Below are 16,250 nucleotides of genomic sequence, written 5' to 3' on the forward strand. Positions count from 1 at the left end.
TTCATGGTTGTTATGTTCATGCAATTGCATATCTCTATATGCAATTACTAATCGCCTGTATGCAAATCCAAGTAACTGAATGCAATTACAGTATATAGTTTTGTTTTGAAATTATGCAAGTGAGGTGATTTCGGGGTAGGTAGGTAGGTTTGACTGTGTTTTTGAATTTTTTTTATGGGGAGTAAAGTGTTCCGAAAGTGTAATGTTAGGATTGGTTAAGATTTGGATTGGGATTTGAAATGAGTAAGAATGTCGGCCCAATATAGAAATGCATTGGTGGGTTGTGTGCATTATCTGTGCAATGTTATAATCGAGGGCTGATGCACTTGCAAGTAGTGTCGTGCAATTGCATATCAGTATATGCAATTACTAAGCAACTGTGTGAAAATCCAGGTCCCCGTATTTTTTTAATTAAGCAATGTGATGTTGTGGTGTTTAGGGGGTTTAGGGGGTTTAGGGGGTTTAGGGTGTATTAGGCTTTGGATTAGTATTCAAATTCTCGGCGCTAGGGAGAATTGCATGATAGTGTTTTGTACTTGATTTGTGCAAGTTATGGAAGCTCAAAAAAGGGGATCAGCGAAAGGAAAGTGCAAGGCCGAGAGTACTGTGCAACAAACAAGAGTTGGCCGAGATGCATTTTTTAATTTCATGTAAGTTACACGTACATCTACAAATTGGAAATGTGGTTGCTTAATATTATAATGGTTTTTTTTATAAAAAATAAATGATTTACAGGAAAAAAGAACGACATGAAATGGGGAAAGTGGCCAATGCAAAGTTGGACCATAAGGTGAGAGATGACAATGATTTTGGTCAGTTTATTAATTATTTTATTAAGAAGGGTATATTAATGAGAATTTTTTATTTCAGGTACAAGAAGAGATTAGTAATAAGTGGAGGAAATTGAACACTACAGAGAAGGCAACATATGGTTCTGCCTTAGAAGGTTCAAGCGGGCAAGTAAACGGCTCAGTGAATGAGATGAGTTGTATAACTAGATGCAGCCCGGACCGATTCCATCGTACGGTGGAAAAATTGTCAAATGAGAAGCGGTTAGCAATTAATGCTATTGGGTTCGGTAATGTGTCATCTTTGTCGTGCACTCGTTTACACCGCCAATTATGCCATTTTTTGATTCAAAAGTTCAATCCTGATACGTCTTCTATAGAACTGCACGGCAATGTGATTAGAATAAGTGCCGATGAGTTTGGGCGTGTTATGGGTCTTAAGAACACCGGCGAGGATGTTCAACTCGACAGACCGGTAGAAGATGAAAAGGTGAAACAATTAGTCAAGAGTTTCGGTGGAAATGGCAAAAGAGTATTAGTAAAGGGTTTAGCTGAACAATTGGAAAAGTGCGAAAATGCGAATGAGGACTTTAAAGTTCTATTTGTGATGTTTGCACTTGGCACTATACTTTGCCCCACATCTTCACCATCAGTGACCGGGAAATATTTAACTTTCTTGACGATCCCAGGGAAGATAGAGACCAAGAACTGGGTCGACCATGGATTCAACTTCTTATGTGAAGGTGTTAGGTCGTTCAAAGCGAAGAAAGTTGCATATGTAAATGGGTCATTGCTTTTTCTGCAACTATTGTATTTCGATTCAATTGTCCATGGTGGAGTATATGTTGATAAGTCTTTGGATCCCATTGTGTCTTGGGACAATAACTCAGTGTGGAAAATGATTAAATGGGTTATCAAGCAAGGTGGGTTTGATAGTCCTACCGTGCGGGTTGTTTCACAGCACCGTTGAACAAATGAAGTGTCTGGAGTAAACGTTGAAAGAATAGTTCAAGAAGTTTCTATCAACTTGGCTCCAGTAATACAGGCAGAGGTGAAGCGATCAATTGAAGGACTTGCTTTGGGCCAGATAATACAGGCAGAGGTCCAGCACTCAGTGTTGGAACTGACTGACAAGGTAATGAGTGAAGTGAGGTCCTTTATGAAAGACGCAAGATATGAAGATGTAAATCAAACTAAGGAGGACGGGCCACCGAAAATACGAGATGAAGGTGGTGAGAATGTTGTCAAGAAGAAGGGTGAAGAATCTAGGAAATTAAAGGAGAAAGGTCCAGTTCATGTAAACAATCCTTAGACGCCATCACCGGATGGACAAACTTTCAGTGAACCTGAGGTATGATGAGCGATTAGGAGTTTCAAGATCGAGTTTGTTGTTATCTTTTACGTTTATTAAGTACGCATTTATTTACATAGTTGTAAAATACTGAAATTATTATTTTTTTCAAAATGTAATATTTTTTTTCAAAATGTAATATTTGGATTCCCTTTTCCACAGTTGAAAATTGGCGTGGAAAAGAGGAAGTTCACAAAATTGGCCCGTGGTGATCAAAGTCGAATTCAAACATGTCGAACGGCTGAAAGGCGTCCAGGGCTTCATTGTAGAGAGCCATGGGTTGACCCGTCAAATGCAAAAGGAAAGGCTGTGCAAAAGACAACGTCTAAGATTAAAATTGGGCCTTTCAAATTAAAACCCGAGGACTTACAAGACTCCGATTTTGAGTTATTCAGTTATATTTTTAGGTCTAACAACTTTTCAAGGTAACTACTTACATACAAATGTTGAATTATGAAATTGACCAAATTCCTTATATGTTGTCGCGTACGTGAATTTAATTATAACAATTGCTTTCTTCTTTCGTTTTAGTGAGGAAGTTATAATTGAAATAGAAAACGAACATCATGTCACGAGAGATGAGTTCATGTGCCTGAGGCCCGAAATGTGGATTAATGATAGAGTACTGAACGTGCAAGTCTATTATCTACAAGAAAAGGGGTCAGGGAATTGGTACTTCCACACATATATGTCGGTAAGCATTCATATTTTTCAAACTATTATAGTTTGTGATTTAGTAAATGAATTTACGCTTACACTATATGTGAATGTAGGAGCAAGTTAATAATACAAGTGATGGTAAAATTTTTGAATTGGGTGTCAAACTTAGAAAGGAAATCTTAAAACGGTTCACCGTAGGCCTTAAGAAGTGCGAGAAGGTATCGATTTAAGTTCTTTTTTACAATATCTTTAGTGTACTTTTGTATACGCATGTTTTTCTAAGCAAGTCATTGTGCTCCTAGATTTTCATTCCCGTTTTGGATCGAATCGGGAGTCATTGGTATTTTCTAGTGGTGCTTATGGGTGATAAAAAGGTTGAACTATGGGATAGCCTCCCCGGTGTTAAATACAACGCATCTCGTTATCAATTAGCAGAACGAATTGTAAGTTTAATTTACCTAATTTTGGTTTGTATTTTTATTCTCCTAACATTCTGACTAAGAATTGATTTGAATTGATTGTGGTGTAGATGAAAGTTTTGGACTACATTCATAATGATGAGATTGTCAAATATTTTGAAAAAGGATGGCAGTTTGCAAAATTCAACATTGTGCGAACTGACAAGGCCCGCAGACAACTAAATGGATGTGATTGTGGTATCTTCATCATGAATTGGCTAGAAGACATTGAATGCACATCACACGGTTCAAATAAAGTGAGTCGGTGTTGAAGGAAAATGGTGATCTTCCTAATATAATTTCACCACCACTAATTAAATAATGGGGTTTTATTATTTTAGGTTCGACCCATTCGAGACGCAAGTCTCTTAATTACAATCCCTTGCTTCAAGGGAAAACCCTTTGATTCCATCATAAAAATAAAAAAAAAGAACGTGTGTGTTTGATTTTGCAGCTGCTCCCAAGTCCAAACTCAGGATGCCTACGTATCCTTTGCGGGAATCAAGCCACTCGTAGTTCAAAGATTCATGATGAATAAATGACTCATCACAAAACGAAGAATTTGAATGGGTTTGATTGAGGAGTTTGAGTGAATTTATCTGAATAAACCAGGGATTCGATATGGAAATATGTTTGGGATGGTTGCATCTAGATTGAATCTCTAGATTGCCTACGTACCCTTTTAAAGGGATCAAACCAACGTAGTTTGAAAAATTTAGAAATTAATGGGTAAGTGTGGCCCAATAATTTAGAGTTGGTGTCTTTGAGACGATTTGAAGATTTTCATAGGTAGATGACCTATGGGAAAAATTAGAAATTAATGGGTATGTATGGCCAAATAATTTAGAATTTGTATATTTGAGATAATTTGGGGATTTTCATAGGTAGGTATCACATAGGAAAATTTTGAAATTAATGGGTAAGTGTGGCCCATTAATTGAGAATTTGTGTTTGAGATATTTGAATTTAATCTCATTGGAATTTTCATGGGTAGATGACCCATGGGAAAATTTGGATGGTTTTGTAAGACTTTTTTTCTTTTTGTCAATGTCCCAGAAAATTAATGAGCAATTTTGATTAACCCACTAATTTTCTAAAGTTGACATTTGCACTTGGACCCAAATATGGCTACAAGGATTTTTTTTTAACTAATCCATTAACCATATGATAGGGAATTTGGGCCTTAGGAAATTTAATGGGTAATTATTTGGGTTACCCATTAATTATATGGGCTTCTGAGAGTCAATGGATAATTATTCTTTGACAGCCCATAATCCTATTTTGGGCTTTTGATGTTTGTTGATAGTTAGCCCATGAGCATGGAGCCCCAAAAAAAAACTTTGGTCCAGCAGGCGATTAGCTATCCAACTCTTTGCAGAGTTTGTTTCCAAGTAAAATCAGACCTTGCAATCCCATCTTTATCTGGAATACTTGTGATCAGTCCAAATTAAAAACAAACACTGTTACTGTTCAGTCTTTAAAGAAAATAATATACAGCCTTTGCAAACAAAAAGAGAAAGCCAGAAGAAAGAAAAAAAAAAAAAAAGAAACTGCCGCAACACCAAAGAGGTTTCAGACTTTTTTGTCTTTTTCCTCATTTTTTCTCTACAATAGCAAGTCTCTTGTGTCCTTGCTTTTTTTTCTTTTCTTCCAACTCCAACAAAGTGGCGTCAGCCACCTTCTTCTTTTTTCATGTTTTGACTTTTCTTCTTCTTCTTGGCTGCTGCTTCTTTTTTTTTGTTTTTTTCTATGTTGGTGTTATCTACAACACCAGACCTGCCACACCAAACCCATACAAAAGAGAACCAACGTGCTGTCTTCAACCCCTTTTTTTTTTGTCCATTGCATGCAGATTCAAACAAAGTGGCTACGCCACTTCCTTCTTTGTTTATTTTGATTTCTTTGTTGAATGTTTCTTCCTCTCCTTTATGATGGTTATTCTATTCTTTTCTTCATGACTAACATCCTTTTCATTTTTTTTGATGTAGTTTGCTCAGAGAGAAAAAAAATAAAGGCCTTCTCAAGCAGAGATGGAGAGGAGTGGTGAGAGATCCCAGGAGGTAATTCACGCTTTTTTTTTTTCTGTACATTTTTTTGAATTAACCCTCCAAACCATTTCCATTTCAAAGGATTTCCTTTTGCTCGGCAGAGCTTTGTTAAACAGGAATCCTCTCATGGATTTGTTGTTCATGATTTAAGGGTTGCCACCCATTATGGATTTATCATCCAAGAGTTTTATTTGAGGGTTGCCACCCAATATGGATTCATCATCCAAGAAAATTGATTTGAGGGTTGCCACCCAACAAGAATTAATTGACAGGATCCATATACCTGTGAAAAGGTCTCCTCTTGTATTTGTGCTCCTGCAATTTTCCTTCTGCAACAGTTTTCTTCTTCTGTCGTCTTCTCCTCCCTCTCTGTCCTCCTTTTTTTTTTCTCTTCTTTTTTATTTCTCTTTAATGCAAAATATTTATACTAAAAACTGGATAACCAACTCCCCCAAAAATAGGAGCCACTAAACTCTCTCAAACATTTTCATTGGTTTAGACCCCCACCTTTTTCCAAACTTCCCCCCACGTTCCAATATTTTGTGATTTTTGTGATTTTTTTTATTCCAACAGATGCCCCCTCAAGCTTTGTGCGTGGTGCATTTTTTTTTTTTACGCGTGCAAAGCTTGAGATGCCTTTAACTAGCATTATAAGCTAACATATGTATATGATTTAATGTGACTGTATCAGACTCTCTTGTTAGTCCATGACGTGTGTGGTACTCTTTCTTACCCTGGAGTTTGTTTCTTAGGAATGTTTCAACAAGGCCACTGTATCGTGTCGTTCTATGCACGCTATTTCAGTTATATAAATGAAATTCATTTCTAGAAAGAAAAAAAAAAAATCTAAATCATCACAAACATAAACTAGCACCCCCTTCCCCTTCCCCACCTAACATAACCAACCCCAACCCCACCCCCCAAAACCCCTTTTCTTGAATGAGAAACAACTCGATCGAACATTAAACAATTGAAAGAAAAATCTATTCAAACACATGCCTGGTTTTATTTTAAAACCCTTGTCCACAAAATAATTAATTACTATTTATTAAGTCATTTATGAAATCAGTAATAAATTTAAATATTCAATAAATAAATAATAATTAAAATATAATTACTAATTAAAGTAATTCAAAAAAGCTAAGATATTACTTAATTACATGTATTAAATTAAAGAAGTTGTCAAAAAAACAAAAGTAAAGAAACTAATTTTATTTTATATTTTTTAAATGAAAACAAAAACACAAAAACACCTTTACCAACAAACTTTTGTCAGCATAGGTCTATGCCGGCGAAATTTGTCGGATTAGACCTCTCCCGACGAATATTACATTTGTTGATGCAATTTCGTTGGGAGATGTCTAATACAACAAATTTCAACGGGACAGACATGTGCAAACAAAGTTTTGTCGGGAGAGGTTTTTTCATTTAAAATAAATATAAACTTAGTATGTTTAGGTTAATTAATTTTTTCCAATTTTATTTTTAGTAATTAAATAATATATTTGCCTTATTTAATTAGTTAACTACTAATTAAAGTAATTAAAAAAGAGAATATTTTAAGATATTCAATTTTTGGGGTATAGCCGCGCGTCTATACTTGTACGATATTATAATTTTGGGGTAGAGCCGTACGGCTATACGTTTAAGCTATTATATTTATCAAGTATCACCGCGCGGCTATACTTTTAAGCTATTGTCTTTTGAAGAATAGTCGCGCAGCTATACTTTTAAGATATTCTATTTTCGGAGTATAGCCGCCGGTCTATACTTGTACAATATTATAATTTTTGGGGTAGAGCCGTCCGGCTATACGTTTAAGCCATTCTTTTTTGGAGAATAGTCGCGCGGCTATACCTTTATGATATTTTTTTTTGGGGTATAGCCGCCGGCGATACTTGTACGATATTATATTTTTGGAGTATAGTCGCCCGGCTATACGATTAAAATATTCTATTTTTGGAAGACCTTGCAACAAGCAGGGCCTACTACAAATTTACTAGTAGATATTGAGGTATAAATTTCCCATGCGCACCCAGGAATGTTCTGAAGTGATGACCAACTCTTTGCTATGTCACCCGGGTTCCCTAGCGGCAGTAGCCATGGGGTCCCTGTAGGTAATAAGCCTGGGAACCCTGGAGGCAATAGGCTTGGGATCCCTGGTGGCACTGGCCTGGGATAGTTGGCAAGGTCAGGGGTGGTGGTGGTGATAGTGGCACATCTGCCAGCACGGTTACAGCACATGCTGCCATTAGCAGTAGTGAAAATATTGCTTGAGCTTCTCTAGATATGGTTATTGGCAAACTTGGTGTTAAAGGAAACAAAATAAGTCAATGATCTGTTATTGAGAGATTGTAGGAACTGGATGTAATTATTATATAATCAGTATCTATTTACCTGGAATAGCTATTCCTTATGTATATAATTCCTTACCTAGAATAGCTGCTCCGTTCATGTATATAATTCCTGTTTCTGTATGAAGTTATCATATATACAAAGATATCAATTTTCTCACTTGGAACTCTCACTTCTGTGCTGTATATCAGAAATGGGTTAGCTAGTTTGGCTTTGTTGATGGTTGGAGAGAAGAGGGTGAAGGGTTTATATAAGAGCAATGAGTCTGAGCCAAGTTGAAGAGTTTAATGCTCAGGCGAGTAACAGTTATAACTGTTAGATTATGAGATTTATGACATGTTAAATTTTGCTATACTGATCTGAGACAGAGAGGCCACTCTGAAATCACGTACGACTCTGCATCAGTTTGTTTCGATTCTTTATGACCTTCAACACGACAAGGCCTGTCTTGTTGTTGTCAAAATTGCCTAACACCAATGATGTATAAGTTGTCCATGATGATTAGCAAATACCAATCTCTACTCTGCACAGAAACGAAATGAATGGCTTTGGTGAACAGTTGCTTATGAAGAAGCCTGTGAACTTAAAGAACCTGGATTGATACCGTATCATGTTGGATAAAGGGAAAACTTATGTTATGGGAGGAGGGAAAAATTATTGCATACCATGAGGTCACTCTCACATTCAACATCTCATACGTACTAATCACGTGACCAATTATTCTGAGGACGTTGTATGCTATACGCCCGTTATACACAAAACTTTCACTTGAGGAGGATTTCTTTTTGGTTAACCAAAACATAAGCCAACTCTGTTTATCCTAGTAGTATAATTAGTATACCGAGCGGCTATACTATATATATATATATATATATGTCTATAGGCATGTGCAAGGCTTATCCTAGTTTAGTTGTTAGATCAGCTCGTAAGGCTTTCTTTGACTCGTGTTCTGTGTTGCAGATCAACGTCAATGATTTTTGAGATGCCTATTTCTACGGTTTTTGTAATACCCTGACTCCAAATTAAAAGTCTATTTTTAATCGATTTAAAATAAATTACGAATTTATCCTTGGAGTAGGGGTAAATTGGTCACTTTTTTATTCAGAAGGATTTTGGGACCACGAATGGTATTTCTAGGTAGGTGGTACTGAGACGAATTCGTAGACACGCGGTAGGCTTGAATCGGAGTGGTAACGAAAAAGTTACGAGCAAAATATTATCAGTGGCAAACTTGTAAATATTTCAAAAAGGGTTAGAGTGAAAATCAGATTTTTCCATTTTTGCCTCTCTCTCTTCCTCCCGATTCTCTCTCTCTCCCGCGTCGTCTCTCCTCCTCCTCCGACTGCAAATCGCACGGCCACCGTCACAGGCTACGGCCAGCCTCGAGACCGGACCCAAAACGTCCGGCCAGACCTCGCCGACGCTCCCCAGCCCACCTCCAGCCGTCAGCCGCCGCCACGTTGCCGGGAAATACGAATTTCAGGCCGGTTTTCGTCCCAATTTTCAGTCACTCGTTCTCTCTCCTTCGACCACTATTTCAGACGGGTGAGGTATGGTTTCTCGTCCATTTTTCGAGTTCTAGCTGACTGTTGTATAGGTTTGGATTGATTTTCTGGGTAGGAATTGATTTTGAAAACCTAGGTTTTTGCCGGATTTCAAAGTGAAATTCCGGCCAGTTGCCGCCCGAATTGGACCTTCCCGTAGTTGAATAGAGTGATCCTGACCTCGAGTAGAAGCTAGGGTAGGAAGGGTGAGCTCGGGTGTGGAGTTTTTCCGTCACCGGAATTACTCTCCACACCCACGCGCTGCCGGAGCGTGTGGAGGCGCGTGGGCGAGGCTGGTGAAGCTTCAATTTAACCCGATGAGATCCTTTGGTTGTCACGAGTGCATAGGAATTCACGGATCTCAATTCGGATGTCGTTTGATTATCAAACGGATTTTCGCATTTTGTGCGTTATCCGGGTTCGATAGGTTCCAACCGTTAGATCTTTCCTGAATTAAAATATGTTGTTCTAGGTATTCCTAGGACCGTATGGGACTTCACGAATTATGAATCGGAGCCCCGGATGTTCCGATTCAATAATGCAAAGTTTGCGGGTTAGCGATAACCGTAAAATCGTGAACGATTCCTAAACTGTAATCGGACCTTAGGATACCTTCTTCAACGTGCACGTATGGGGAATTTGGGAATTTAAGCATTTAATTTGTGATTTCCGCTTCGACGTAATTTTATATTAATTAACGGTTCGTATCTCGAAATAAGTATTTCGACTGCACGTACTCAGCAGGCAGGACCCTCACGTGGTCAGGCAGCGTGGGAATATTTGTGAGTGGACTTTGTTTTCAATCATATGCATGGTTTTAATTGATGAAAGATTTTGCATAATGTTTTAATGGCTTATTTAGTATATATTACATTCATGAGTTGATTATGATGGTTGTATAGCACTTGGCAATATATTGTGAGTTTGGCATTGTGGGTATTGAGAGTGCATTTTATATGGGTTGTGGGGAGGTATATTTATATATTCTCTATAGACATGATACTTGGGTTGTTGAAGGGTGTTGTGGAAGAATTTGATTTTGAGAGAAGTTGTATGATTACACTAGGTAAGTACTTTCCCCAGTTATCAGTCTCACTCGCGGCGTTGGATGTTCCGGCGTGTGAGACACTTTCCATATGTTCCGGCGTATGGAAAGACCTTGTATAGTGTTTAGGGTCATCACCATCGCGTTGGATGTTCCAGTGTGTGATGATCCAGTCTGTGCGCATAGGACATAGTTTGGGAGCTACACATGGCGTTGGATGTTTCGGTGTGGGAGCTTTGGAGTTTCGTCCCCCGGTTGGACCGCTCATCCCTAGACACAGGATAGCAACTGGAAATCCTGCGGACTAGTCAAACGATCCCCTAGTTGGATTGTTTCCCCGGTACCTAGGTGGTGTGATGAGTGTATCGTATAGCTATTTATAGTTATATTTATTTATATATATATGTATATTTATATGTATATGTATAGTTGAGTGAGTGAAGAATTAGAGTTTTTCGGTGGTTTGACAGGAGTTGTAAGATTGAGAGAATGAGATTCGTTTTGAAGGAGATAACTGGTGTTTTAGAAGAGTTTTATTGAATCAAGTTTTGAGTAATTAAATATTGAATTGTGAACCTGCATGACTTGAGCATTATTTTTACATGGTGGGGTTACTATATTGTTTTTAACTGCAACTCTGATTTTTGTCCACTCAAATGTTTTCTATTTTGCGCCTCCCAGCCAGTAGTCGCTCGAGGAAGCATGCAAGTGGTGTACGAGGCCCAAACTGTGAATCTTTCTAGTTAGGAACTGAGTAAATTCTTCTACTCAACTGTTCTTGTAATCTAAATTCTGTAGATGCTCTGTATCGCCCATGGTAGATTTTACTTGTGAGGTCGGAGGCCATTCTAGTATGACTTGTAGAATTATGAAAGCATGCTGCTGGTTGGAATTTTTATTTTATGTATGTTGCAGGTTGATTAATTTTTGTTGGGATTGCTTAAATTACAGGGGAGATTCTGCCAAAATTTTGGTAGAAAGTCTCTGTTGGCCCGGCATCGGGAAGATGTCGGAATAAGGACGGGGTCCGCTTCGGGTTCTGGGAAATTCCGGGGCGGGTCCTGTCAGCTTTTTATGCCACTTTCCTGATGTCTTTTGATCATTTCTTATTCACATCTATATATATTTTTAGTTGATGAGTATCATTTACATTTATACATGAAATCTATTTCAAGTGTCATGTTTTTATTGCTCAAAACGTCAACCCAGAGCCTTGGATTGCTAAATTTATAGGAGTCAAGGAGAATTAGGATGGTAATCCTTTGCTAGATTAATGTTACAGTCAAATTACTGTTTCGCTTGAAAAGTTGACTCACGATCCCGGATTATTATTTGTTATGTTTGCTTCTTGTGCATGAGTTCAATCAAAATTACAAGTGAGATAGTTTCTTGAATAAATTTACAGTAGCAATTGGCAGTTGTAAATCAGTGTTATTTTCACTCTCAAACAATATGCAGCATTTTGTTAGAAATAGTTTTGGGAAACTAATATGAACTTTATGGATGAAGAAACTTATGGATTCTTAAACTGGATGAGAGAAGATTTTGGTGTTAGATCTATTTTACCGAGTATGGATGCAGTAAGAAGACAACAATGAAGAAGGATTCTGGCTTGTAACTTTAAAGTTCCTGAGGGATAAAACGGATTTCCTCTTGCCTTCCTCTTTCAATCATGTATCCTGAACTGCTGCACTTCCACACTCAATCAATTGTAAATTCATGTATGTGTCTCATTCTAGAACGTCTACGCTTACTACTCTAAACAATATATAGGATATGTCAAAATTTGTTTTTAGCATATTGTAAGAATTCTGAAAGTAATATTTAGTCCTGTGTACTCTATCATTCTCTGAAATGAACTGGATTCCAGAAAGCCGGTCACAGAAGATTTCAGAGACTCTTAGCTGGTATTCTGCCATATGAGTTAACTACGAACACATCGGAGGTTGAAGAAGAGTATGCTTGTCTATGAACACATCTGAGGTTTTTTGTTTGTTTTTAATCCATGTAAGAAATTATTACGGTTTTTAGTTTATTTTATCAAAGATTAAAACAAATTAGCAAACAACACGACTAGAATTTCTAAAATTAAAGTATGGAGATGGAAGGAGGAGACGAAGGTGAAACCCTAATTCCCATGTTTGGTTACTTTTTTTTATAGTTCCGTTCTATTTGAGTTGTTTATGCACTAGTTAGTGACTTTGTCTGTGCCTTTAGGAAGATACGATGAATTTGGACACTCAAATGAGTATGTAGAAGCCATAACAGCAATTTATGTCTACCGAACCCTAGCTTTTATATGGTGAAGACTACCTCTCGGTTCCTTGTCTATAGGAAAATTCTACAATGGGCGTGGTGTATCCATGCGCCCAAAATATCAGCCATTGGATGAGTAAGTGGAGATGAGGGTTAAATCCACGCCATTGAATGCTGGTAACCTGTCAAAAGGGTTGGTGTAGGTAAAAGTGAATAAAATAAAAAGTAAACAGAAAAATAAAAATAAAACAAGAAAAGAAAAACAGAACGACAGAAAGGGAGAAGGAAATAGAAGATCGTGAACTGTTGCTGAGGCAATCCCACCACCGACACTTTCTCTTTCATCTCTCCCTCTCTTCCCCTACATGTGAATCGCTTGATTCTGGAGATGAAATTGAGAAGATCTTAAATCTCGGTGGCTAGGCATTTTGCGTGGTTCACAAAAAACCAGTGGAAACGAGTTGCTGTTGCTGAAGCGTATTGAAGTGACCATTGCAAAGGTAAAATTAATAGCTTTATAGTAGTTCATCCTTGTCCACACTTGAGTTCCCAAAGACCAGCAATATAACATTTTGCTATATTGATCCGCTCAAAGAAAACCAGCTATTTGTATGGGTAATTTTCCCTCTATGAAATCAAGTAATTATGTTATTAAAAGAAAACCAGAAAAACTAAGCAGAAATTAATGCAGCCCAGGAAGCAACTAAGCAGAAGTAAATGGGTTTTTGATTTGCTGAAAAGAAAACCATTGTAATTTGAGTTATTTCACAGACAAGAAACACAATATGATCAATGTCAATATCTTTCTCTTCTTTAATGTTGGGCATATTGTTAATGTTGAAAAGTTTGTGAGTCATTTGAAAAACATTAGATAGAATTTCTTAATTGTATTGCAAATGCCATGATATTTGTAGCGTTGCATTTTTGTAATGGAAATGTAAGAGGTACTTCATTATGTCATTTTGAATGCAATTACCAATTAGGTAGTCCTATTTTGCAATTATTGTATCCATATTGCCATGTTATTGATAGCCTCTAACATTCTGAGAACATATGTGTTTTGTCAATGCAATTGACAACCAGTTACTTATAATTGCATTATAGTCTTGCAATTGACAAACAGTTACTTCTAATTGCATTATAGTCTTGCAATTGACAAACATAACAGTCTATTTGCATTATTGTCGTGCAATTCCCATTATATGTGCACAATTATGAAATGTAGAATCTCTCAGTAAGGACTTCCTTCATGATTGAATTGTATGTTTATATTTCTACTAAATGCAATTGATGTGTATCCATTTATTTTCATATTAATTATGCCATGAAAGACATGTTGCCTATTTTAAGTAAATGCATGCAGAAGCAAGTAAAACGAATGGAATTCAGGGCCAAAACTCTGTCCCTAACAGTAAAGGTTATTTTGCAGAGGCTGAGTCACTTGAAGAAACTGAAAATGTCCCATCTTTACAGATTTTGGATAGTAGAACAGAAGAAAGTACTGAGAAAAGCAGACAGTTTGAGTGTGATGGGTTAAACTTCCAAAATATGAGCATTGGGGATTTATCGGAGAGAGAGTTTGCAAAAGTTGAGGAAGCAAAAAGATTTTACTGCAACTATGCTCTTGCAATTGGTTTTAGCATAAGAAGAAGTCGTTTGAGACGTAGCGAGGGTGGGGTTGTGATGGGAAGACAATGGGTGTGCTCAAAAGAAGGGAGTAGATCAAAGAAATGGACGAATAGAGATGATATGGTTCGTACACCAAGGAAAGAGACTAGAGAGAATTGTCACGCTACATTTGCTGTGAAGTATTGTCCTAACCAGGATGCTTATATTGTGACTAAATTTGTAAAGGAGCACAGCCACCGACTTGCTAACTCACATGAGGTGCCTTTTCTTCGTTCGCACCGGTGTGTTACGGAATCTAACATAGCACAATCTATGTCTATGAGAAAAGCCTCTATTAAAACCAATAGGACGTACGACTATATGGTTGACCAAGCAGGTGGATACAAAAAAGTGGGGTTCACCAGTAAGGATCTATATAACAGGATGGATTTCGAGCGTCGACAAGTGGTATTGGATGGTGATGCACAAGCAGCAATAAGCTACATGAATGGCAAGGCAATAGCGGACCCGAAATTTTTTTGCATGTTTAGTGTAGATGAGGAGAATAGATTGGCAAATTTGTTTTGGAGAGACTCTCAATCTCTACACGATTATTGTTGCTTTGGGGATGTGGTGATACTTGATAGCACGTACAAAACCAATGTATATGACAAGCCTTTAGTGGTGTTTGTTGGTGTAAACAACCATAACGCGACTACAGTTTTTGGTTGTGCATTTCTTGTTGATGAGACTGCTGATACATATCGTTGGGTACTCAGAACTTTTTTGACTTCTATGAAGGACAAGAAGCCTGTATCTATTGTCACGGACTGGGATGACGCAATGCGCGTAGCGATTGATGAAGTTTTTCCCGATGCACATCATCGTTTATGTACATGGCACATCATGAGGAATGTGAACACCAATGTGAATAACCCAGAAATAGTAAGGGAGTTTAGCTATTGTGTGCATGGTGGTTTGACACCAGTAGCTTTCGAACAACATTGGCAGCAAATGATAGATACGTATGATCTAAAAGGTGATTGGATCGAGATGATGTATCGTAAACGGAAACGATGGGCTGAAGCATACTGCTCAGGGCATTTTTTTGGTGGGAATACCACCACACAACGTGTCGAGGGTATGCATAAGAACTTGAAGGATGGAATTGGTAGAGGCATGAGGTTAGTGGAGTGTATTCCACGGATTGAAAGATCGTTATTGAGGTTGAGAAATGAGAATGTGAAGGATGACTTTGATTCCAACCATTCACATCCACTCCTTCGCACGCACCTCCGATCACTAGAGGAACATGCAGCTTCTATTTTCACTCACGACATTTACAAGTTGATAAGAAATGAGATAAACAAGGAGGCAAAATTAATTCTCGTGCAACCCGTAAGAAACAATCAAGATCCTCGTGTTTACACATTTTCCAAATTTGGAAGACCCGTTGAGAAATGGACTGTTGTGTACTACACGAAAGAGCAACATCTGCAATGTTCGTGCAAATTATTTGAATCCAGTGGAATTCCGTGTTGTCATATGTTTGGAGTCATGAAATGTGAGCATATGGATGAAATACTTCCGACCTTAATAATGAAGAGATGGACAAAGGATGCAAGACGTGGGAGTGAAATTGTAGTCAAGTCGGATGATGTTCCCAACGAAACTATTCAAATGGCTAGGTTTGGGTCATTAAGCGCTGATTTTAACAAGCTTTGTTTTTATGGGTCACATACAAGAGGCTAAAGGCTGAATGTGGGAGATTAAATACTTTGGTTGAGACATGGAAGGAGCAACATGAGCAAACTAGTCTTAATCTAGGATGCTATAATTAGGGGTGGGCATTGGAACCGCAAAACCGCAAAACCGAACCAAACCAATCCGAAAAAAACCGAAAAAAACCGTGTTGACCGAAAAAGTCAAAAACTGAGACAAATCCAAACCGAACCGGTTCAGACCGGTTTCGGTTCCGATTTTCCACCCTAAGGAACCGGTCCAATCCGAACCGGTCCAATATAATTAATTTTTATATTATATTTATATTTATATTTAAAATATCAAATTTTGTAGTAGGCCCAAACCCAACTATTTCATTATACCAACAAAAAGCCCAAATTTCCCAAGTCCATTG

At 37.7% G+C, this 16,250-nt stretch overlaps 1 protein-coding gene and 1 long non-coding RNA gene across 2 annotated transcripts; both read left to right on the forward strand.

Annotated features, from left to right (window-relative positions):
- Positions 1-598: 598 nt before the first annotated feature.
- On the forward strand, positions 599-912 carry LOC117613438. Its single transcript, XR_004583733.1, has 3 exons — positions 599-650; positions 736-790; positions 871-912. It is a non-coding gene; the product is annotated as an uncharacterized LOC117613438 (long non-coding RNA).
- Positions 913-13,858: 12,946 nt separating this feature from the next.
- Positions 13,859-15,865, forward strand: LOC117613436 (protein FAR1-RELATED SEQUENCE 5-like). Its single transcript, XM_034342040.1, has one exon. The coding sequence runs from the start codon at positions 13,859-13,861 to the stop codon at positions 15,863-15,865; it is 2,007 nt and encodes a 668-aa protein (XP_034197931.1).
- Positions 15,866-16,250: the final 385 nt, after the last annotated feature.

Source organism: Prunus dulcis, unplaced genomic scaffold (genome assembly GCF_902201215.1).
Source record: "Prunus dulcis unplaced genomic scaffold, ALMONDv2, whole genome shotgun sequence".
Taxonomy (NCBI): domain Eukaryota; kingdom Viridiplantae; phylum Streptophyta; class Magnoliopsida; order Rosales; family Rosaceae; genus Prunus; species Prunus dulcis.